The sequence below is a fragment of the Pavona decussata genome, unplaced genomic scaffold, assembly GCF_977016875.1.
Source record: "Pavona decussata unplaced genomic scaffold, jaPavDecu1.1 SCAFFOLD_53, whole genome shotgun sequence".
Taxonomy (NCBI): Eukaryota; Metazoa; Cnidaria; class Anthozoa; order Scleractinia; family Agariciidae; genus Pavona; species Pavona decussata.
The window spans coordinates 947,501-973,882 of NW_028145475.1; the positions used below are offsets into that span (position 1 = coordinate 947,501).

The 26,382-nt window shown below is 39.1% G+C and overlaps 2 protein-coding genes across 2 annotated transcripts in view; one reads left to right on the top strand and one right to left on the bottom strand.

The window, feature by feature from the left end:
* Positions 1-3,515, top strand: part of LOC146480334 (substance-P receptor-like) — a 3,520-nt gene extending 5 nt beyond the window's left edge. The window contains exon 1 of the mRNA XM_085109492.1: positions 1-3,515. This exon is cut by the window's left edge and continues 5 nt beyond it. Coding sequence (XP_084965618.1) covers positions 685-1,761 — 1,077 coding nt within the window. The 5' untranslated portion in view covers positions 1-684 and the 3' untranslated portion in view covers positions 1,762-3,515.
* Positions 3,516-3,661: 146 nt separating this feature from the next.
* On the bottom strand, positions 3,662-25,701 carry LOC146480335 (anoctamin-10-like). Its single transcript, XM_085109491.1, has 12 exons — positions 25,551-25,701; positions 20,921-21,250; positions 19,965-20,081; positions 18,140-18,385; positions 17,035-17,367; positions 13,625-13,680; positions 13,433-13,507; positions 11,668-11,847; positions 10,941-11,132; positions 9,869-10,000; positions 5,450-5,560; positions 3,662-4,569 (listed from the first exon to the last, which is right to left on the bottom strand). The coding sequence occupies exons 1-12, from the start codon at positions 25,699-25,701 to the stop codon at positions 4,513-4,515; spliced, it is 1,980 nt and encodes a 659-aa protein (XP_084965617.1). The 3' UTR covers positions 3,662-4,512.
* Positions 25,702-26,382: the final 681 nt, after the last annotated feature.

The window sequence follows — 26,382 nt, forward strand, 5'->3', positions numbered from 1 at the left end:
AGAATATTAAAATTGAGACTATAAATTTCAAAAGTGCGTTCTTCATCAATTGATTTGTTTGCTTTTCAACAAAAGAAGCCTTCGCTATAAGAAAGTGAATATTTGTTACACGTGATTGCCAAACGCTTTTAACTTTAAAATCGGAATTAGAATTGCAATTTCGGTCTCATTTCTCTTCGCTTCGTATAATTATCGCTTTTTCGGATACACAAAATATTAAAATCCCTACAATCTCTTTAATTAGAACAATCAAGTGAGTCGAAATGAAGATTTTTCCGATTAACTGCGTTAAATTCACCAAGAGACCGCCCACACAGTGTACACAAACCTTAACGAGAACAAATTTAAAGGTTTTGTTGTTCGTCGGAGTCAAAATGTTAACGTGCCCAGTCGGGTGTGAAACATTAAAGTAGACGGACGGTGAAGAAAAGTCTTGTTAATCGGTAAAGCTTGCCGCAAGTTATCAGTATTTAGAAAAGAAAAGATTAATTTATACACTCTATCTTTGAAAGCTGCAAAACTCCTTGAAATTAGCTTTACAAAAGCTTACAATTACTTTTAACACAATTTTAATCATGTTTAAGTAAACAATTCATCGTTTGCAATGACGCAAGTAGCGCGTTTCTTAAATAAGGGAAGGAGGAAAAAAAGTTATTGCGCAGCGAGTATTTAGCGCGCGTTAAGATGAATTCAACCGTCGTGCCTTTAAACACAACTGTTTCTCTCTGTGATCCTTTTAACGAAACGACAGCATCCAAGGTCGGAAAAACCGTGGCGTACGCGGTTATCATGTTAATTTCGCTAACTGGCAATTCTGCTATTGCTTTGGTGATCTTAAAAACGCAACGACTGCGAACCACAACGAATCTTCTCATAGCTAATATGGCCGTGTCTGATTTGCTGATGCCGCTTTTTGCTATGCCGCGAATGACAACAGCGGTTTACTTTGGCGCCAATCGGTGGTTAATTGGCGGGAACTTTGGCCTGGTCATGTGCAAGCTTGCGCCTCTCTTCCAAGACGTTTCGACGGCGGTTTCGACCCAGAGTTTGGTTCTGATCGCGGTAGATAGATTTTACCACGTTTTCTATCCAGTCAAAGCAGCGGTGATCAGCTTAAGGGTTGTAAAAGTGACTTTACCATTCGTGTGGTTAATCGCGCTCGTGGTTCACGCTCCGTACTTCTACATCTATAGGATTTACATCTACAATGGCGAAGCTTACTGCCTGCTGAATTGGTCACCACCGTTTGCAGACGACATGCAAGCGCAAAAGGTCTACTTTGTCCTACTGTCCATTTTGCTTTTTATCATACCATTTTGCGCGATCGCCGCTCTTTACACTGCTGTCATCGTACGCCTGAAACGACAGCAATTCCCGGGAATGCACCAAAGCGAAAACGCGCGAAAAATGCGAGAAAAGCGTAACAGGGCCATCTTGCAGCTTTCCGTTGTCATAGTGATGGTGTTCGTCATCTGCTGGACCCCCTTTACTACGTATGCATTTCTAAAGTTCTTCAGATGGGACACACCTCAGTGCGGACGCCACCACACCACGTTCATAGTGCAGTTCATCGCTCACTCCATCAGCGCCATTAATCCATTCGTCTATGTTCTGTTTAGTTCCTCATATCGTCAAGGCCTGAAAGAAGCGCTCAGTTGTGGAGCCTGCGAACGAACGTCCTGTCGTGTTTTACCCGTAGTAGGCGAAGAGGAACTTCAAATGAGAGCCCGTGCGAGAACTTTTTCCACTAGAGAATTTTAATGGATACTTATGGTTTAAGGCCTGACACTGAAGCGTTTTCAGTTATGTTACACTATACCTGCAAATTCTCTAAATGCCGCGGCATACAGAACAACAATACCACCAATACAACAATACCTGAGCTTAGTTGCAAAACAATTCTACAACACCGAAAGAAAGAATCAACTGAATTCATGAAAGGAACAACTCGTGTCCAAGAGGCAAATATGCGAGAACTTGAAAAAAGTTAATCTCTGAACCTTTTTGAAGTTGCCATGTATTGCAGTCCAGTCCATCTATAGCCAAAAACAATCATGCAGGACATATTTACTACACTGAGGTGGAAATTTATAGCAAACCAATCCGGACCATTATTTTTACGTGTGACACTTCCCCTTTAATACTCGTGGTTAGCGAAGTGATCTGGTAATAGAGCGAGAGCGAGCTGTTTTCTAACCGATGTTCTGGTAGAGGGAAAACGTTGATTCTATGTCAATGTGGTTCTAACTGTAACGCATGTACACGAAATCCAAAGTGAGCTTTCAAATGAAAACCGACTACTGTGCAGTACTTCTCGTGGTACAGTTTATCAAAATGTATAAGGTGATACTAGCTTTTGAGTCTGTGGATGAAACCCGGCCATTTCAAATGAAAGCTGTCGAGCTAGCCTACGTAGCAAGCGTTTCCGAGTGGTTTGGGTGTTTTTCGCTGTTGGAACGCGCGGAAATTAGTACGAGAACGAAAAAAACGCTCTCGTCTCACTATTCGCGCGATCAAACAGCAAAAAAGGCACAAAACTCCAATATTGAGCAGTACTGTGATATTGTTAATATGTTTAAGGTGGTGATAACTTTTGGATCGGTGCTTTGACCATTCATATGAATGCGACTGAGCACTGAGTACTTTCCTTTGGTGCTGTTTATTACTCTGTACAAGGTGGTTCAACTTCTGACACTGGATTGAATCCTATAATCGATCATTTAAATGAAAGCTATCAAGCTCTTCAGATTTCCCTATGCGACGGGGCCCTTTTAAATAACTAGATGATCTAGAACCGCCAACGAGAGAAAAATATAAAACAAAATTACGTGCAGTATCAAAGTCAGTTAAGGAGGCGACTGACAAAAATTGTTATCGATTGTCTGAGTTCAGTGGCAGCATACTTATTTGTTCTCAACTGTCAACCATTAAATTAATTAAAAATAAACAACAGATTCTTTCTAAGTTATCACAGAGCTGAATGTAATCTGCGTCAGAGGAAATTTCGCCTGCTCAGTAGAACTTGTCAGCATCACGGATTACGGATGTTTCTTTAAGTTCAAGACAAACGTCTATGCGGTTTTAAATTAACTTTTCTCAGGAAACATCTTTTGAGTAGGAATGTGAAATCGAGAGCGCTGAAAATTAGGCATGATCCCCAACAAGCGTGCTGCATGCAACAGCGAAATAACATGCGCACAATTCAACAAAATACTTGGAATAAAAGTGATGGTATATTTTAAGCCTGGTAAATACATGAGAATGATGTCTTATTCATTCAGTGACACAGGCATACTCGAAATGAAAAAAAAGTTCACCTGCACGTCGGTTTGGTGTGATATTTTAAATATTGACACTCTTAGCTAATTTTACTTCGGCTTGCCAATCAGTTCGTTCCGTCGCTCGCCAGTTCAAGTTCGACAAGTTCCTCAAGGGCCTCTGGTTCTACACTCTTGACTAAGGCTATTCTCGCCACGTCGATGCTCCTAACTCGACTTTAAGCGTCGACGCACGATTTGCTTCAAGTCTATTTATTCGCGATAAAGCTCAGTTTCACGTTGCTTTCTTGCAATTAAAAAAAAAGTAAAACTCAAAAATGAGGAGGTGTTTAAAAAATGGCCGAGTCCAAGTTTGGAAAAACGAGCATAACACAGTGAAAAGATCCAGTAAAAAAATTTAATACCCTTAATTAAACCTTTATTCCACACGAATTTCTATTTCAGTTGTATGCAAATTGACATTATATACTTTGAGAAATCGTAACGATGCACATTGATTAACCTACCTGTTATTGCTCACATACTGGCTATCTAATTCTAAACAATCTATTCAATCTAATTTCCACTGATTTAAAAGCACAGCCCAGCACTTAAAGAAGCGGTTACTGTAAAAACAAACAAATGAACCAAAACTGACCAAAATAACAAACCACAAAACGTTTTTCAGCACTCAAAATACCTAAAAGGTGGAAATTCCCTCTGGGTAAACAAAGAGTTGTCACTCCGAGAGAAGGGGTGGGAAGGCAATCTTGTACCCAGAGACCTCAGGCTTTTTGGTCAGCGGGTGGACGCCTGAAGAGACTCTGGAAAAAATTTAATTTTTTTTTGATTGGCTGCTCTATTTAGCTCCGTGACGACTTCCATTGTTTTACCGCAGAAATCCTGCGGTAATAAAATTCCAGTACCACAGAGTCTACCACAGAGTCTCTCCTGGCGATCAACCGCTGGCCAAAGAGTCTGAGGACTCTGGTACGAGATTGGTGTGGAGAGGGCTCTGTCAGTAATCGCAAACCCAACTGGCCACATTTCAGTTTTAAGGTTTTCACCTATCTTGGCACAATATAACGTAAGCAATGTCACATAAATATGACCATTCGTGCAGTAAACTGAACGTTCAAAATTATTGGTTACTGTCAAACAAGCCAAATATTAATACATACGGGTCCTTTGGGTACTGTGCTACACTACTTTACTCTAGCTAGCTGCCTATCAAATCCACGCAAAGTTCCTTCAATCAAAGCATGGTCTCCTTCCACTTGCTCTTCCGGGCCTCAAGATCATCACCCTGAGCCTAAAGACAAAAGGCAGTGAGACAAATTAATAAAACATTGCCTAAAATCTCTCGTCATCATCATCATCATCATTAAAAATTGGCTCCAATTCCAGAATTATGATTGGTTTTATAATAGCGGCCATGATATTATAACCTATTAGAATATGCCCTACAAGCATGGTAAGTGTACCCGTCAGAGAGAGGATAAAATATCACTAGCAAAATTTAGCGACCTTTCGTGGTTTTTGTTTTTTAAACAGTTACTCCATTGACTCGCACTTGTTTGGATAAGAGATGATTACAGCCAATTCGGCGCTGTGCGTCTCCGTTGGCTTTCAGCATCTCGTATCCAACGCGCGCCCGTGAAATAATTGTTAAATATAACGACAATAACTGTCACATCTTATAGCCGGCAAAGTGCCCTACTTATCGAGGGGTCTGTTACATGGTCAAATTGGAATTTAGAAATGTTGGTTATTCTAGAGGGAGGAAAACAGGAGAAAAACCCTCGTAGTAAGGGGGAACGACAGCCAACAACAAACTCAACCCACAGATCGCATAAACTCCAAGGGCCACATTGGTGGGTGGGAGGGGGGACAGTGCCCTTACCACTGTATCATCCCTGCATCCCTGCTCCCCCCCCCCCCCCCCACCCCTTGAAGCTCTACAAGCAAGAGCAAGCTTGTCTGGAATGGTTATATGCCGGAAAGATTCATTCTTATTGCATTTGACGTAATAGCCAAGTGCTTTCAAGTCATTTTTTCTAATCTAGAAAGTCTGGCAATACTCCTGCTCTCATGTTATTGTTCAGTAGGGAAACAAAGAACTGTTTGGCAAAATCCCTCTACAGCTGAGAATAGGATGAGGGTTAAACTAACTTCACTTCTCCTGAACTAACCCTGAGAGCAAGCTGTGCCTTGTATTGTTGCCTGGCCATTTCATCTTGTACCCACTGTGGTACATCCGGTATCACAATCGCCATAACAAACTTTACTCCCAGAAGAAAGTGCTGCAACAACAACAACAACAAAAAAGTACGATTTGTCAGAGACCACGCTTATCTTTTAAGGTACTAGCAGGAGCGGGAGACATCAATTACTTTGTCTCTATTGAAATTATTACCGTCAAAAGTAATTCATGCGTTTGCACTTAGCACGGTTCTGCTTTTCCTGAGATCTATCGTGATAGAAAGAGGCGAATACAGCGGTTTTCAATCGAAGTTTTCGCTCTAACCAATCACAGCAGGCGTACACAATGAACCAATCAGAATTTGAAGTGCGTGTAAATGACGTCAAGCGCGCGGGAAAACGCCTGCGGGCAAGTCACGATTGGTGTTGGTTAGACTAGCCAGGAAACTGGCGCGAGTTTTTCTTTAGTGCGCAAATGAAGGCTCTGAAACGAAAGCAAAAGCGAAATTACAACATGTGTACTTCCATCACTCAACTGAAAACCGCTCTAAAGATGAATCTATGACTGGAAAAAAACGCGTTCTCGGTAATTAATCAGAACAAGCACTCTTGGCACCGGTTGCACTATTTTCGTTGGAGTGCGAATGTTTAGGAGCAAAACTTAGATATAAAAATGAGCTTTACGGCATAACGAAAGACAATGATGCTCTTTTTTTTTTTTCTTGACGATGAAACTGGCGAAAAAATGACGGTATCATCTACCTTGGGCCTTATTCGTATATTTCCGTCACGTCTAACACAATGCAAGTATCAGATAAGAATCACGTCTACTTTTAGGCCATTCACCTCTCAAGGTTAAGTGTATAATTTATCGACGGCTATTTTCAATCGATAACTATTAGTGTTCTAGCCCCCGAGTTGTTCAAAGAGCGTGCAACTTTATCCAGCCGATAACTCGCTATCCAACGGATGAAATGTATTGGTTGGTTTTATCCGCTGGATAGCGATTTATCCACTGGATAGAGTTATCCGCTCTTTAAACAACCGGGGCCTGTGCGTTTCCACACACAAAAAGTTTAGTTGTCGATAACCTGTATGTTTCGAGGGAGCCCGGAAACTTGCTTGTAATGCGCACATCGTGCAGAAAACGGCTAAATAGACTTAAGTAAACGATGACTTACTCACAGACTGGAGAAAGTGAATTTTCGATAACAAAACTGCCGCGTTTGTTATCGACAACTAAAGTAGTTTTCCTTTTGAAAAGGAAAACTACTTCGTTGTCGACGAGTTTATTTTTCACCACTTGTAGTTGATTACTTGATTCAAACACGAAATGTTTTGCCATCGATAACCTTTTAGGCTGGTTCACACGAGCAACGCAAACGCAAACGCAAATGCAAGCGCAAGCGCAAGCAAACATACGTGTGAACTACCACAACGCAAACGCAAACGCAAACGCAAGCGCAAACGCAAGAAATGGAAAATTTTTCATTTCCTTGCGCTTGCATTTGCGCTTGCATTTGCATTTCACACGTGTGAACCGGGGCAACGCAAACGCAAACGCAAGCTCAAGATGAACAACACTCGTTCCGTGCCTCTACGGTTTAAGTTCAAACCAAGATGGCGTCTTCATGCGAAAAAAACTAGCAGAGTGTCAGAAAATATCCTGTACTTTAAGAAAAAAGTTGCAGCGGATTCAAAGAAAAAAACAAGAGGCAACTTGCATGGAGTGATGTAGGAAGAGAAGTGGGGCTAGAAAACGGTATGTCTTTGCATTTGGCGCCTTCGCCTTAACAGACGACGGCCAAGAACGAGAAAGAAAAACAATCCTAAAACATCGCCTTCGTCCGCCATCTTTTATCTCGTTCCCAGAGTCCTCGCTTCCCGACTGCTGTTATAGGGTAACGCGGACTCTGGAAACAAGATTGCCGCCATCTCAAGGTACTGAAATGCGCGTGCGTATCTCATTCTGCTTGCGTTTGCATTCCAAGTGTGAACGTTTCTTGCGCTTGCGCCTGCGTTTGCGCTTGCGTTGGCGTTGCTCGTGTGAACCAGCCTTTTGTTATCGACAACTAAAAAGTCATCGATAACAATTTGCCTTGTCTGTGAATGCCCTAACACGAACCGAGCAATCGGGCCGATTAGCAGGTTTAATCGCATGAGTCAATTTACATGTCACAATTTGTGGGCCGTTTTTTTTTTTTTTGTTTTTTTTTTTGTTTTTTTCTGTTGGTGTAGCGCGGGGTTAAAATCGCCCTGATTAAAAAAGAAAACTTGTGGCACTGCATCAGATTTTTCCATTCGACAAGACTGGAATGCTATTGCGTTCATTAAATTATAAAACTCAGCCCAGTTGTTCAAAGCCCGATTAAGCTAACCCTGGTTAACGTAAACTTTGATTCAAGTTTAATTGCTTGTCAATGAAGCCTCCTCAAAAACATTTTTGTTCCTCAGTTTTTACTTGTAATTTTCTTTACCAGCTTTTAAAAACATTTTTAATACACGAGATGAAAACCTTGGTTAGTTTATAATCGTGGATTAGCGTTAATCGGTTTTCGAACAACCGGGCCCTGAAGCACAAGATATCACAACGTATCACACGGCATTGAAGGATATCAGGCGGTGTCACAAGCGATATCACAAGGCACTACAAGTTATTACACAACATCTCCCGGCACCATCACAAGGTATCACCTCATATCACACTGCATCACAAGGTATACGCACACTGTACCATGCTTCATCACATAGCATTACACGCTAACAGACGGTAACAGACGTCACCGCGTACGGCATCATACGGCAAGGCAATACATGTTACTTACGAACAAAAATAAATCTGCGCTCTACGAATATAAAATATTTCAGGATGCAGTGACCTGTAATGCGATATATAATGAGCTATTTCTGTGGGCATTAAGAATGGCTTTCAACGATCCTTCGATTGCTGTCAAAAAAAAAGTGACATGATCGCTGACGATCGCTCAGTTTTTGTAAAAGGCAAACTCTAGGCAACGATTGATGGCGATCTTTGGCTATCACCTGCAAATCAGTCGCTGATTTGAAAATGATTCCATTGACAAGAAGGCAAAATTCAGGAATCGAATACCCTGCTCCTACAATGCAAAATGCATTCTTAGAATTCTCCTCCAAAATACCCTAATACATATATTACATAACAGAATAACGACGCTCGGGCTCCGCGCCGCAGGTAACAAGACTCGCGTGCACCTTCAACGTGACAGACACAGAAAGGACAGGAATGGGAACGATTGTGCAAGAAGACAACGTCCCGCCTCATGGGCTGATCCGCACCCATCGCACCCCTTAACACACACACACACACAAACTTCTCTCGGAGGTGCAAATACGTCGGAAAAAGTGCAAAAAAAGGCCTGCTAACATTTTCGCAAAGCCAACGGAAGCTCCTAAATTTGAGGAATATGATCCGTTCCCTAAAAGCTTCGGCAATTTGTAAAAATTTTCAGCTGAAGACTGAACAGATCTAACCATGTAACCTTGCACACTTTTGTCTTTTTAAAGGCTATAAAATTAAGTGGAAATGCATTGTAACTGTTTTGCTTCAATATTCTCGTTGGAACTCGATTTGTTGATCGATGGAGTAAAAATAAATTAAATAAAGAAAGAGAGTGGTGAAGTATTTTAGTTACGTTGCTACATTTTTGGCCTGTTCGCGGATAGATAAGATGATTAGATAAGATGAAACTTAACCTGAAGAAGACCTGGGAGATGGTTGTTAAAGGAAGAACAAGTAAAGTCCCACCTGGACCGATTTCAGGCATAAAGAGGAAGCCTCAGCTCAAACTTTTAGGCGTAACCTTCAGCACGGATCCTTGCAATTGGGACGCACAGTATGTTGAAGAAAGCTAGCTTTACATTGTACATCCTGCGTGTCTGCAAACATTACGGGTACTCTATTGCCGAGCTAACTGACCTATTTGATCATGTGTATTTTCCAATACGGTATCGAGGTGTGGGGCTGTGCTTTTGAATCCAAGTACATCAGCCATATTGAAAAATTCGGCAAACGAGCGTTTAAACCAGGCTACACTGCGGACTACAGTCCCTTTGCAGACGTAATCAGGAAGCGGGACATGAAACTATGGAACCAAATCACCACTGACAGCGACCACTGCCTACGCGACCTGCTACCGATGTACAGCAACCGGAAATTACGTAACCGCGGACAAAACTACATCCTACCACGAATCTGAACAGAACACTTTAAACGCTCATATGTTAATAATAGAAATAGATGCCTTTTCCAATGTTTGTAACTTTGAAATAGATATAGTTGTTTTACCATTATTTTTACTGTTATTGATTATTCTTAACTTACAAGTCTGATATAAGTTTGTACTGCTTACTTAGAGAAATCTTGCCCTTACCTCAATGGCTACGAACATAAGAACAGCATTAACAGGTGTCATTTCCGGGAGCCATTCAGCTCTCTTGGCTGCCATGCCTATCAATGCACAATTTGTAATGACGGCAACAATACCGAGTCCTTCAAACGCCGGCTGAAAATAAATCAACAGACACAAAGGTAAGCTAGCCTCCCTCGCAGACGCTCTTTTGGCTCGTCACGCAATCTTTTCTCCCAAAGATTGCGTGACGAGCCAAAAGAGCGAATGTGAGGGAGGCTATATATCCACAAGCGTAATTTCTTTATTAAGAGTTTATGCCACAATCTTCCTTCTTTGTGCATGTATGGCATTTTTTTATTATTTGTCAAGGAATTGCGAAAATTAGCTTATCTTGAAAAATAGACCAATGAAGAAATCAAGCTCGACTCGAGCCAATGACTCATGAATATTTTTCCAATAAACGGCGATCTAGGGTCTCCTCTGGCTGTTATCCGGGCAAATTGCAGCCAAATCGTCAAAAACGTCGTTTGTGACAAGGAAGTTTGCTTCTAAATTTAAGCAACCATTTTGACATTTTGCCATGGGAATGCACACAAGGCAAATTTTTGAACGAAAAACAGAAACAAACAGGCTTTTTTTATATAGAATTCTTCTTGGGTTTTTTCCTTCCACTTTCTTCTGCCGGCTTTCTGTCGCCTTCACGCCCATTGAAAAAGGTTTCCATCTAAATGTCGAGGAATGTGAGAATTTTAAACGAAAGGCGCCGACATAGCTGGAAAGACAAGTTTTTATTCAATTTTGTATGTTAATTATGAGTATCTCTGGCCCAATTCATTCTATGATGCTCATTTAAGCATGTTTCGTAAAACTTTCCCTACTTTATCGGCTAGTTGCCACAAACATCTTCTGGCGGTAAAAGCGATGACGTCACAAGTGGAACACGGACCATGTGTCCCTGAATACCGGTTTTGGCGGGTGCATGTAGGACGGCAATGGGTTCATTGACAGAAATTTCACGAAACGAAAAAGCTTTGCTGAATTTTCTTTGAATTTCCCTAAATACTGGATAAAAAAGCCTGAGTCAAATTCCCACCTGCCAGGCGCCAATGGAGTTTGCTGGTTCGGCAAAAGGCCTTTGGAAAATACGGCACATCTTGAAAGCATCTGTTCGCAGCTCGATGACATTGTTCAGTAAGGCCCAAAAGGCAGCCATGGGGTAGGCAGAGGAAAAAAGAAATGTGTAACCAAACTGAAGGAACAGTTCCAAGTAATCAGCAAATGTGCCCTGATAAAAGCAGAAAACATTCGTTTATTTTAACAGACAAGTAGAGATCATGGCGTCGTGAGAGCAGATATCGTATCAGTGTAGCGTGAATATTTTGCGATAACCTGTTAACAGGTTCCATAGTGGGGAGTAGGGCACCAAGACATCGGCATCTGAAGATTAATTTCTGGAGAACAAATCGATTTTTACAAAATGCAAAAGTAAAACAACGAAATTTTTTCTCCTTTTAAGCTGAAGGAAAATTGTCAGTTACATGTGCGTTTTCCAACAAGTGTTGCAATGCTTCTTAAGCCTTCATGGTTGGTTAAATTGATTGATTGATCGATCGATCGATCGATCGATCGATCGATCGATCGATTGATTGATTGATTGATTGATTGATTGATTGATTGATTGATTGATTGATTGATTGATTGATTGATTGATTGATTGATTGTTTGACTGGCTGATTGCTTCAAGATATACAATCCAGTCTTAAGCCATTCCATTATACACAAGACCAATCTGAGCTAAAACCTTATTGGGCATGACTTACTAAGTACTGCTCCTGTGTTCCTTGCCGTTCAATGTCATCAGACAAGTCAGCCGTCTTCATTACAATCTTCTTTCCTTCTTTGGAGACCTTGGTGACTCTACTTTTAAACATGACGTAAGGAATCAGAGATTCTGTCACCTGGCCAATCAATTGAGATGTGATCATCAATGCAGCCAGGTGCTGAAAGGTAGACAGGACAAGCTATTAGAACACAAACACAACAAATGCAGCCCACCTCTCCATGAATGGCTTTTATACATAAAATTTCCAAGGTTCTGATTACACGTGTAAGTTTTGCATAATAATAATAATAATAATAATATTAATAATAATAATAATAATAATAATAATAATAATAATAATAATAATAATCGAATATTTATACAGGATAACCCTTAAGAATAACTAAAATATGTAAAAGCAAAACATGCACTAATTTAGAACTACAGTAAAAATTTACAGGTAAAAATCGTCCAAGGCTTTCCTGAATAAAAATCTAGAATTAATGTTTCTCAAACTTAAAGGCAAAGAATTAAATATCAAGGCACCTAAAAAATAAAAACTACGGCGTCAAAATCCAGTTTGACCTTGGGCAGTTTTGCTGCTTTCCCATTGTTTCTAGTATTTAAAGCGTTATGATTCAATCGTTGAAAATAATTCTTAAAAGGAGAGCATACAGTTCATTTAAGGCAGTCAAATACAAGACAGCATGCTTTCTTTTGTAAAAAGTTGTCACTTGTTAAAAACGGAAGATCACAGTTCTGCGGACTGCATTTCGGGGAAATGATTTCTAGGCTTTGTTTCTCAATGGAGCGGATCGTGCGTTTACGGGATTCCGACCAACCAAGACTATTACAGCCGCAATACGATTTCTTTTTGAAAAAACAGCGAATTTCTTTTTGAAAACAGCGAATTTGAAAACGCGTATTCCAAAATGTTTTTCGTTCATGGTTAACAAATTTCTTTGTTTAAGATGTTCACAAGTAAACGATCCAGTAGACCTGGGGCCAGTTTCTCGAAAGTCCCGGTAACTTACCGGGCCCGATAAGTATATTTTAAATGTTTTTTCGCCGATTACACAGCGATTACAGACATGGCACTTGGCCAATGTTTTCATAGAATTATAAGATTTTAAAATTAAGTATTCAAATCTAACAAAAATTGACTTCTGTTAGCAAACATTTACCACCAAAGACACTTATCGGGACCGATAAGTTACCGGGACGTTCGAGAAACGGGCCCCTGCACTTTTCAAAAGCCCTATTTTCACTGGACCCATATAACCTGCAGGTGCATTGTTTTTTAGGGTTGGGAACATTGTTCTGTTGTTGTTTGTTCTTTTGTCCTTTCCACCAACCATGTAAGGCGTTGCAAATGGTGCAGGTCGACCCAAACGATCTGAAAATGAGTGAAGACGCCAATGCAACTGAATTGTCTAGTTCGACCCTTCTTCTTCCGATGTTCTTACAATTGCTGGAACGTCTTCAATATCGAAACTTTCTGTTTTCGACCCACTACGGAAGGACAAAATGGCCACTGACAATCTCGGGTTTTGTCGGTTTTGCCGTTCACGCACAAACAATAAATTTCGTTTAAGAAAATCTCCACTTCCGTTTTCGGTTGTTTTCGATCATTTAACCTGGCAAAGGGATGGAAGTCCTAACTGTATAAAAATCTCCGATTTAAATTAAAAGCCATCAAAAATACAATACTTGCCGACGGGTCCACGAATAATCTCTTATGGAAATAAAAACAATACACTCACCCTTTGTAAAAGATCAATGTCTTGAAGGTAAAACGCGATGTAGAAAAGTGAGTAGAAACAATTCACAAAATAGAACTGCAAAAGAAACAAAGAACGACTTTTATTTAGCGCGAGTTGAGATGAAGCGGCGAGGTAATGTTGTAATTACTGAACCAATTTCAAGATGTTGGACAAAACTTTTCTAATACTCACAAGAACCAATTTCACAATGAGGTGGTTGTTAAAAGCTGACTGCAGCCGATGATTTTCTGCAAGAAAAGGAGAAATTCAGACTTTCACGTCAACTGCAAGTCGCAAAAAAATACAAAAAAAGGTTGCCGGGGAGGAGGCAAAATAAAGTACTTACGATCACTGGCAAAAGACGCGTGGCCAACATAAATAGAAGTGACATAGATGTAATCGTAAATGGAAAACAGCTCAGTAATGTGGATTGTGCTACCTTATTAGGTGTAGAAATTGACAGCAAATCGTCATTTAATGAACATGTTGAGAAAGTATGTAAAAAGTTGGCCTCTAGAATCGCAATATTGCGTAAGATCCGAGCGTGTCTACCTCTTAAACAGCGACTTCAGTTTTATAATAGCATTATTCGCCCTGTTATGTCTTACGCTAACGTTGACAGGGTTGTCGCTAAGCGCCGGCTGCCGGCGAAATTCGCCGGCTGGGAAAGAGGTCATCGCCGGCTGAATTTTGGGTGGCAAACACTCGGTTAAAAGAGCAATGAACAGTTCTTTAGTTACCCACAAGCAATTGTTCGATTTAGAATAATATATTTTAAGTGAAAAGGTTGAATAAACTCCTGACTACCTTGAGTATCGATGCCATAAAGTAATTGAAATAAAGTCTTGTTTTGAGAACTTGTTTACCGTGTCCTCTTTCCGTTTTCTGCGAGCGCCATCTTGTCAACACGTTTGCAAAAGATTGGGAACGAGTTTGTTACCAGGTATTTGTGTCAGATCGGAGAAAGAATAAGTCTTTCTCTGTAGCATGACAGGGAATGCTTCGTAATGTTTTAATACAGCTTTTAATTGGTTAAATTTTATTGTTTATAACACGTTTATGCTCATGAATAGCAAGAAGAACTGGGCAAATGGAGGAGCAACTGAACAAACCAGAAACGTAAACGGTCCGCTGAGTGCTCGCCGGCGAAAACGAACGAACGAGAAACCGAGTGAACGAACCCGCGAAACTGGATGAACGAGTGGACAGCTCTTTTGTTTGCAGTTCTAAGCGTTTATAAGAATCGATTATCTGATATTCTGGTGCAAACTTAAAAGCACTTATCTTTTCGGCACGAATGGGAAGCGATGTAGCTTTCGTTCTCATTACTTTAATGTTAAGCTTAAGTAAATATTGAAAATCTTAAGCACGAATTTTCATTTTTAATGTTAGAGCTAAGAGTATACACGGCATTCATGAAAAACGGGTTTTAGTTAGATTACATTAGCTGTAGTTAGGTTTTGAATTTTGTTTAGGAGAGTTAGGTTATTTCTAATTTTATTACTCCTGATGGATTTTACCGTGTTTAAATAAAGAACTATTCTTCTGGTGGGCTCCCCAAAAAGAGAATTAAGAAAACAGCATAGATTGACGAAGTAAAACAAAGCACTGTCTGCTCAGAAGGTCTGTCTTTCTCCTTAGGGGCACAGTGAACAGACCTGGTAGAGAGTTCAAGGAACGCCAAACAACGAAAACCACACGAAGGAAATATGGAAACGTCAAAGCGAGGGAGAAAATGTTGAATAAATTCAGGGTGAATCTCTGTACCACAGGTTTCAAACTGCGGCACAGCTGACCTTCTCTTTAATGGTTGTTTCTTTCTGCATAAAAGAGCCCCTAGATTTCACCAGAGTGCACCAAATTGAATTAAATTTTTCAAAATTTCCTGGGGAAGGCCCCCCATACCCCCCTAATGGGAGGGGGCGACCCCCTCCCATAACTACCCCTTCGTCGGCTCCGCCGACGGCAGAAGACACTTCGCGCCTTCTTTAGCCGGCTCAATTTCTCAACTAACCGACAGACAAATTTCTTAGCTACAACCCTGACGTTGTTTGGGCAAATTGCGATAAAGAGTCGGTTCATAGGGTCTTAAGATTGCAAAAACGTGCGGCACGCGTTATTTGTTATGCCGATCGCATGACACCATCAGTTGCTTTGTTTAACAAGCTAGGTTGGATCCCGTTTTATGAGCAACATAAGATTGATAAATGCACAATAATGTATAAGCGAATTAATGGGACTTTGCCGAATTATCTAAATGAACGCTTAATTTTAAATAATAAGCGGCACTCCCGCAACACTAGATATTCAAGCACTAATGCTGTTTGTCCTAAATATAAAAAAGAAACAGAAGGAGGACGCTCTTTCGCTGTTTCGGCAACAAGACTGTGGAACAGTACACCAATTGAAATTAGGAAACTGAATTCTGTAGCATGTTTTAAAAAGAACATGTTTGCCAAGATTTTTAAGGAACAACAATTTTTGCATCATTTCATAATTTAATAATTTATTTTTATCTTATAATCGAATCCTGTCATATTTTATATTTTAACTGTATATATATATTTTAGCTTACAGTATTTTAGATTGTAAATAGTTGTGAGGGCCACAAGTTTATTAGCCTTTGGCTATTAAGTGCTACCCTCTTTAAATAAAGGCTTTGCTTACTTACTTAAACGTTTTAGAATTTGAAAAAAATTCAGCTCTCATTTTCTTTGATAACATAGGGTGGGGTCTCCTCTTCTAAGGGAAGAAGACTTTTCCCCTCGGTTTTTCTGTGCATTTAAGGTAGGAATAGCCTGCGTGGTAATCGTTTCTGTTGAGGGTTTTGTACGTTTTTCGCTTTTGACCGCGCGGATGTTAGGACGACATCAAAAAGAAATGCACCTAACCCTGAATTTGGGTACTTCATATAAAACAAACCTTTTTGTCGTTTTCATATGACTTCACGTTTGACAGGATTATTTGTGTTTTAGTAAGAAACAAGTTTAGGGGACACCTTGTGATGTCTAACATACAGTTCATGAATCTCATTAGCGTGCACTTCTGGACATATCTCTGTGTGAGAATAACAGTCACATGTAACTGGGTGTTGAAAATCAACTACAACACGAAGTTTGTTTCTAGAAGGACCGGCATTATTGTTTTGAAGGAGCTGGCTCCACAAGAAAAGAAGCCGGCCAAAACCTAAAGGAAGTCTCCCCTGCCTGCTGTCTTTTACTCAGTTTCAATTTCTGAGTTGCTGGTCATCTTCACTGTGGTTGTCAACCATAAAAGCCAGTTGTCGTCGTGAAAGTAATAGGGATCTTTAGATCTTTGTATGAGTACGACTTTCAAATTTCAAACCAGCCACGTGCCCGGAGCGCTCGTTCCTTCCCGTTGTTTACCAGCAGATAACGAGATTCAAGAAACAAGATTGGTGTGACAAGTGCTTTTCTAAACCATGCAAAGTAGATAAAAAAAGTCGTACTCGTAGTCAATATTGTACTCGAAGTTAAATCTGAAGGTCCCTAATGACAGCCCGACACAGGCTTGCTATACATGGCATCTTTAACAGAAGGTGACAAGGCCTGCAAAATGGCGTTGAACGAAACATCACTTACCCCATTCAGTCAGGAATGTGGCCAGTTGGTGATACAGATTATTCAACACAGCAATCGCCACTGCATATACAATACTGGGCAACAGCAGCATGATATTGGCAACAATCCCTCCAACATCATTATACCTGGACTCAACAGCATCAAGAAATTTGAAATTCAAAAGCATGACCACAGTTGCAAGTTTCATGCATAGGAAGACTATTGGATAAGACACACAGTAGGTCTTGATCTTTCTCTTCCACGGTGGGTAATAGTATTCTGTTTGTCCTGTGATGGGGCTGACCCGTTTCTCACCCCAGTAGGTTGGGCGTGCCTCCTCAACCTCCTCTGATCCTGAAGAATGATTCAAACAGGTTGGAATACTATCTGCTGTTTAGTGTTAGTATTCTAGCAGCTAGGTCAAAACCCTGGTCATGTCATTAGCTGTGATACATGTACTAGCTGTACCAATACAGTACTGATACTGAACTAGCTGTGATACATGTACATATACATGGTCAACGGCATTCAACAAGTAAAAGAAAATGAGATGTTATGTTCTAAGCCTGGTGAACAGATGTTATTATTTAATACATTGAATGTAAATATATGAAACATATATTTGGAATTGCGGACGAAAGATCAAATGGAAGAAAGATCCTTGCAGTTACTACGCAACTTAAGCAGTTGCGAAAAGGAAGCCTTTCCAACACATATCCATATTTGTAACACTCTCCAAATATGGTCATGGTGCACTCAATGTCAGGGGGGAAAAATAGAAAGTAACGACCTCGGAAGTTCGTCTCCAGCTTTTCTGCAATAAAACTGTGCTTTCTTATCAATGTGTTGAATAATAGAACAATTATCCTGCTTAATATTCTGAAATTTCCAACCAAAAATGTGAGCTAAGTAGAAAGTACATTTTGATCAAAACTCGACTTAAACTGTCATGCAAGTAGTATACAAGTTACAATTTGAAATCTTGTATATGTAGCTGAGGTGCTGGTCACCTTTGGACAATATGTCGTCCATCTACTTCAGCCATCCTGACAGGTAAGCTAACTATTAACTCAGTATATTATTACTTATACAAACTCAGTGTTCAAAAGATCAGAGATGACCTCACCAATGCCAGTCTTTAGAGTTCCCCACTTAAACGAAATTTCAGAGCAGCGTCGTTTCCATGCCTCCAAGAAAACAGTGGCCCACATCAGATTCAAAATGGCAAATACTGTGTTCTTTGTTTGTTCATGTGCTCCAGACATAGCAAAGACCACAATCAACAGAACTGGTGGAACAAGGGACATGGAGTAGAAACCAAGGAATCCAAAATACAGTCCTATTGTCTCTCCAAAGTACTCTCGTATGTCATCTAGGGGAGAGAAAAATAAAAAGAAACCATGTAAAAAACAATCCGTGAAGCTTTAAAATGTGTCAGATAAAGCTTTTTCTCAGACAGAGAAGAGTACTCTTTACAAATAGAAAAAACCTTTCATAAACTATCATTGTGGTCCTCAATGAATAGGTACTGCCAGCATGTATGACAACTCGACCCGTGTTATCAGCTGTGTCATGGATTCCAAGATACGGTATACATCTCCTAGATCTCCCGGATGAAAGCAACTTTTGGTCTCTTCGCTACATTCGACTATAAGATTCAAATACTACATTTTCCCAAAATCCACAAACTCCAAATTCGTATATTACATGTATAGTACATACATCTTTCAACCAATCCGCTACAGATGTTTACAGAAACTAAACATAATGGGTCAATTTTTGCAGGAAAGTTGGAGGGTTAATTTTGTTTTTTTCAGGGAGAGGAGATGGGTCCATGCTATAACAAACTGTATCATCACTGCATTGTCCCAGATGCAAAGAAGGCTTTTGTAAATGATATGACCAAACAACGACTCGGCTTCAATGAGCTTTCACCATAGGACCCGTTGACCTTTGATTCATCTACTGTTGCCATTTTTCTATCCTTGACAATTCAGTACTGCTTATAATTAAAGAGCTGAGTACAGAAAGCGCCTATGTGCCTTTTCTAGTCAAATTTGCTGAAGTACAATTAAGGTTATCGTATACCTTTGGAGGTGTTTCGCGTCCAAGCGATGTAGCGCGTCCGGTTTAAACTGTAGATATCTAAACCCCTAAATCAAATTAAAGCTTATAGAGTTGGCTATCAAACTCTTGGTGTTTCATTCGACGGACGTGCTACATCGCTTGGACGCGAGACACCTCTAAAGGTATACGGTAAACTTAAAGCATTTCTGTGGAGAAATCAGCACACCCACATCATTCGTTCCACTTTCGTTCAAATTGGGTGTATTCTGAAATTTAGCCTAACAACGCACACAGGACCCTTGTCGCACTCCGTCCTCCAATTTATAAGTACAATGTATCGTGTTAAAATGTTTATAATAACCTATTCTAAGAATAAGTTAATATTCTGTCAGACAGTTGAAGCTATGGCTAGATAGAGAAAATAACGTGTTAAATGGTTGAAACCGTATTGCTGAAGCTAGTAAATGTTGTGTCAAACCGTTGAACCCATTCCTACAATTAGAAAATATCACCTCAAACCGTCGAATTTATCGCTGAAATAACAAAATACCGTCTCAGACAGTTCGGCCTATTATACTGCAATAAGAAAACATCGCCTCAAACAGTTAAACCTATGGCTTCAAGTTACAAAATATCGTGTAAAACAGTTGAAACTATGGCTTGAAGTTACAAAATATCGTGTGAAACAGTTGAAACTATTGCTGGAATTACAAACCGTCACGCCAAACACTTGAAGTTAAAAATGCACATAGGCCCTTTTGCACTCAGCCGTTCAAAAATGATGTGTGATCAGTTCCGCTCTTCGTATTTCAAGAACTTTGGATACAATAAAATTAATACGAGATTGGTAGCTGAAGATAAAGTTTAATTTGAAGTTAGATTACCTAGAGGTTGCTTTCGAGAGAAACTTAGATACCACTTGTGTTCCAAAGCTTTGAGCTTGTCAGGATCATGAAGAGGAAAGATCTGAGTCACAATTCCACTAGTTAAACACATTGGAACTAAAGGGAAAAAATATCATTTTAAAAATATATGACGTTCAATAAACCGTGCATTGTCCATTTTTAAGATTTAAGACCAAGTAATACGGGCAACATTTTCTTGAAACTTGTCGCGCAACAAATGTTACGTTGTAAGTTGCGATTGTTTGTTGCGCGTATCACCACCTCCGCGCGCAAAAAAATTTTTACGTTGCAGAAAGAAACGCTGTTTCTACTTTTTGCAACATGGGTATCATTTTTGTACGTGTTGGCATTGTGTTCCCGGTGTGATCCTTAGATAGGGTACCTAAGTTGTATCAGTATAACCGCTGTCACAGTAGTGAACAAACTTCTCTGAAAGATGTTCCATTAAACTAGGAATAAAGCCGTTCACGACATTAAATTCTTAGTTTTTGTTTTTCCCTTGAATAGGGTGTCATTGTTCGGGTTTGGGCCTTGAACAGGGTATCAATTTTCGTTTGTCTCATCCTTAAATAGGGTCAGGGTTTAAGAACCTGAGCGGTATACACCTATCCCAAATTTATGGGAGTAACCTCCCCCCCCCCCCCCCCCTCTTTCCGGAGGGTAACATAGTAACAGGTTTTATTCTCATCAGCAAAAAAACATATATTGATTTACTTCCTTGAACTTTCAGAAGAATATTCCAATTACAGTGGTGAAGAGATGGCTTGACACAGAAACACTTCAAAAATATCCTATGTGGATTTCTTAGGAAAGGGGAAAGATCCCACCGACTTAGTTCTCCTGTTACTGCAAGAAACTGAAGATACTCTGTAACACAAAGAAAACAAAAGGAAGGCGAACTGTACACCAGCAATCTGGCAAGTATACAAACTTACTGGTTGCCCTGTTTCTATATAACTTTACGTCAGCATAACCAGGAACGGTCCCATCTTCGTGAGGTTTGATGTGTTCCAGTGCCATAAAGACAATACGCTCACACTCGCTCGTTGTTAGAAAGCCTTCACCATCATCAGTGAAGTCTTTGAACTCGTGGCACAACTCTAAACAGAAGTCCATTGAGGCTCCAGTCTTGTGGCACTTTTTTATTTTTAGTTTCTCCGCACCAGCAAGAAGACGCTTGGTGTCAGCGGAAATGTGCAGGGTGTCACAGTTCTTCAAGGAATTTGGAACCTGCTTGGCCTTGAGTCCTGCGCCCCCACTGCTGACTGAGGAAAGTATATACCAAAAGCAATCAACCTCCTACTTCTCTTTATAATAACTCCCAGTAACTGCTTCACTCTTTTAAGCCCCGATATCAACATACAAAACCACCTTGCTGGTCAACACAAAAAGTTAAACACCCGCTAATTGATGGTTTGCATGTGACGTCATGGCGGCCATATTGGTGGACAGGAACAATAAGACTTTTCTCCTGTGGGAGTTCACTACCGTTTTTATGCAAACTTTGTGAACAAATTTTCTTTTGTTTTGTCCACCAACATGGCGGCAATGTAAACCACCTATAGGCAGACGCCTTTCGATAGTGTGATTCCTGAGGACATCAAACATTGCATTTTCAACCGCAGGCAACACACAATAAATTTTCGAAATTTAAGGAGGCTTTTAACTTCTTCCCTGATTTTCTTAAAACTTTGCAAAGGGTTGTATTTGAACATGCTAATTACAGTTCCATAATTAAACAATGGGGCTCATGTACAGATGCAGCTCGCTTTTGAGTTATAACCACTTAAGGACATTGCCTAATAATACCGCAGTACTTTTGCACGGTTTATGACTATGCGGGAAAAGCAGTTCTTAGCAAGAGCTATTGAAATCCAAAAAGAAAACTGGGGGTAACCTCACATTTTTCAGAGAGAATTAAGCAACAATAATAAAAAAAGCAGTAAAATACAAAGCAATGTATGGCGGTTTTTATCCATTTTGAAGCTTTATTATCTCTGAAAAATGCGTGGTTACCCCCAATTTTCTTTTTGGATACCAAGAGCACTTGCTAAGTTCTGCTTTCTCTGCATAGTTTTAAACCACGCAAAAATATCCCTGTATTAGCAGGCACTACCCATAGGAAAGTTGAGTATCTCGAGATGCGCAGAATGTACGCACAGTAACAAAAGTAGTCACCCTCCGTAAGGACGGTGACTCCCCTTGCTATTGCGCATAGGTTCTGTGCATCTCAGGATGGTCCAAGGAACTCTGATTGCTTTAAGGACGGTGCCTTATGATTCAAACGTATTTTTGCGACGCAGTTAATGACTATGCGGGAAAAGAAGATCTTAGCAAGGGCTACTGGAATCCAAAACTGTAGAAAACTGGGGGTAACTATGCATTTTTCAGGGATAATTAAGCTTCAATTTGGCAAAAAAAAAAAAAAGCCATACATTGTCATGTATTTTAAAATTATTGTTGCTCATCTCCGAAAAATGCGTGCTTACCCTAATTTTCTTTTTGGATTTCAATAGCCCTTGCTAAGATCTTCTTTTTCCGCATAGTCATAAACCAGACAAAAGTAGCTCTCTCTATTAGGAGATATCGTCTCTCAAACTAAAATTAGGGGGGTTAAACAGGTTCTACTATTGCTGTCTAATGGTAATCTACCATGATTGGGGATCCAACTAATAAAGAGTGGTAGCACTGATCCATCAAAGCATACTGTAAGTGTTGGAAAGTGCCGGAAACCAGTACCAGCCACCTTAAGTGATAATAATAATAATAATAATAATAATAATAATAATTTATTATAATAATAATAATAATAATAACAACAACAACAACAACAACAACAACAATAATAACAATAATAAATTAACTAGTAATAATTACTAGTTAATTTATTATTAGTAATTATTATTATTATCATAATTATTATTATTTTTAGCGACGATAGATCATATGAATTTTTTATTACGAATGAGAATACTATTTTAACTTGATGAGATCTTTGTTTTTCCTTTTTTTTCCAAAAAAAATTGTGCTTGAAAATAGTCATTTTTTTTAATCAACGAGAATTGTAAATAGGTTTTAATAGCTCGTTTTTCTACTTTTTACTTGTAAATAACAATTTTCTTGGAATATTTTAATAAAGGGATTATTATTATTATTATTATTATTATTATTATTGTTATTGTTATTGTAATTGTAATTGTAATTGTTATTGTTATTGTTATTGTTATTGTTATTGTTATTGTTATTGTTATTGTTGTTATTGTTATTGTTATTATTATTATTATTGTTATTGTTATTGTTATTGTTATTGTTATTGTTATTGTTATTGTAATTGTTGTTGTTGTTGTTGTTGTTATTGTTATTGTTATTGTTATTGTTATTGTTATTGTTATTGTTATTGTTATTGAATTCAGTTAAAAATGAATTAAAGAAACCATAAAACTAACACTAACTATACTTATATCAAAAAAGAAACATTTATCTTAAGTCAATCTGCCTGATAGTTCAAGGTAAAGAATTAAAGACTGAAGCCCCAAAAAAGTAAAAACCTTGATGAGTAAACTTGAGTTTCACTTTGGGAAGACTTACAATACATTAGCATCTGATACAGCTCAGTTCATAATGGACACTTGAGGAGGTCTTATTAAGAACTGCCTGTTTACATCAGGATCAACTGCCCTATTGAATTAACAAACAATAAAGTGAAGTTCAATAGAACCGTTGAACCTCTTGTAAACAAGTAAGTTTCCTCTTTCAAAAGACACCCTCTCTATTATAAATACCCTGCTATGAAACTTTTTTTTCTTCGGAACCAACCCCCAAAAACACCAAGTGCTCTTTCTTCAGTTTAAAACCGGTACCCCTCTTTCCCTCTCCATACACTGAATAAGACATCAAATGCCGACTCCATTATCATCTGGTACAGTTCTGGTACAGTTCGGTAGACCTTTAAGGATTTTCCCTTTAACCTTTTACAAATTTTGACTACCCTAGATTTGTCAAACTAAATTAAGCATAATTTGAAGATTTGTCGATTAAAAAACAAATAGAACCTAGTATCCTGTAGCTAACAAGCACCCAGTCTTCAATACTAAAGTGGTCAAAACAGTTCCAGCACTTTCCATCACTTATTCTTTGATGTATCCATACTACCACTCTTTGTCAGTTGATACAATAATAATGGTATCAAACAAATGCCTAATCATGTTTACCAATGATTAGGAATTTGTTTGATACGATTATTGTTGTATGAACTGATAAACAGTGGTACCATAGTATTGATCCGCCAAAGTATAAAATACTGGAAAGCCGGTTGAAAGCCGGTTGGAAGCCGGTGCCAGCCACCTTGAATGCCACTCCCTGAGGTTCCAAAATAAAATTACTGCCCCAGACACTAAATCAAATCAATATAGTTTGGGCTTCAACATACAAAGCCAACTCTCACTATCTAGTTACTCCACAAGAGCATGTAATATTATAATAATAAATAGGTCAAATTTCAATGCCCATACCGATCACATTTTGAAAGCACTTGGTATATTAAAATTCAATAACATCCATTTGCTACAACAATGATCAACTCATTTATTCTTACAAAGTCTCATCCTTGCCATCAAGGTTCTATAACAATTGCCTTAAAAAACATGAAGTCCACACTTATAGATAAGGGGGGTTGGTTTCAAGAGAAACTGTGGTGCTGCGTTAGTGGGCAGTAGAAACAAAAGTTTTTTTTAACTTATGTAGATAACAAAAGGTAAATTGGTCACCGTAAAGAGATTTGAGTGCTGGCGTTTTGAGCTTTGGCAGATTCGATCTGACGAAGAGATAATAGTCATTACGTCAACACTCATAAGTTATCAACTCTGCTAATAAACCAAACATTCGTTTCAAATCCACATTATTGCAATACTTGAAACTCCCATGACTTCTGTCTACCCCATTGCTGAACAAACACAAAAAAAATTCCGTCTTTTTACAAGGACCCAAACTTTATAACTCACTTGACAATGAACTCATTAACTCAAGTTCTACTTGCTCATCTAAGAAATCTCCTAAGAGTAAAATTATTAATGACTATGAATAATTTTAAATCTCCTAATGTACCTTTTAGTTTCTTTTTCGCTATTGAATTTACGCCATGCACTGTGATAAGCTTACCATGTATTGTTTAGTGATACTATAATCATACTTCATTTCAGGAGGTCTAATTAATCACAGTCATATAAGTTTTCTAGTTTCTTTTAGGTCTCCTCTGATCTCCACATATCCCTAATTGTATGTTATGCCTCGTGTTGTAAAATAAATTTCATTTTGCATTTGCGAATGCCTTTGCATTGCCCCATTTCACATGTGTGAAATGCAAATGCAAGTGCAAGGAAATGAAAAATTTTCCACTGCTTGGCACCTACGCTTGCATTTGCATATGCGTTGTGGTAGTTCACATGTGTGTTTGCTTGCGCTTTCATTTGCATTTGCATTGCTAGTGTGAACCAGCCATGTGGTGTACATGTGACGCAAATTACCCCTTGACAAACTGAATACTGATGCTCTCTAAATGAATCACACCTGGAGCTCTGATAAGTGCTGTCAGCCATTCTTTAGTCACAGCTGGAGCTTTAGGTGAGAATTCTAACACCACCAGAGTGTCTGAATTCTGCGACCCCACCTTGGATTCCTCCATGCCCACACTCCTCGATTCTGTGACATCACCACTCATGTTTGCAACTCTTCAATACATGTAACTGTAACAAGAAAAACAAACAGTTAGGGTTGTCATCAAGTTTTAGAGTAGCTAGATACGATCTAAGAGTAGACAACAAACACAAGAATTATTTTGTATTATTCTGTTACTGGTACTTTTTTTTTCTTTTTTTTTTTTGGAAACGATAACCTTAATTACTGTAAATTTTTACATTTGACAGTGGTGCTTAATAGTCCCTTTAAAAACTCCAGAGTCTCACAAAATTTACCCAAAGTCTCAGAATCTCAAACTTTATAGACTGTGTCTAGCTTTATTTTCAGTGAAGGTATTAGGCTGACACCAGATGATACAGTCTCAGCCTTGGATTTTACAGTCCAGGTTTCAGTATCTCAGCAAGTCTCAGAATTACCATTTTGTCCCCCCCTCCCCCCATATTAATTGCCATTAATGCAGTTCCTTGTTTCTCAAACAGCTAGGATTAAATGTCCATCCTGAAGGTGGATGTAACACTGAATACTAGACAAAACGTATTGTGCTAAGTGCCAAAACTAACATGTATAAGTACAATTTTGTCTCAAGAAGGCACAGGGAAAGGCACAGGGAGCTTTCTACAACCTAAAGAAGATCTGGAATACAAGGAGCATTGGTCGGAATACAAAAATCAAACTGTTTAAGACTGATACGACCAGTGCTATT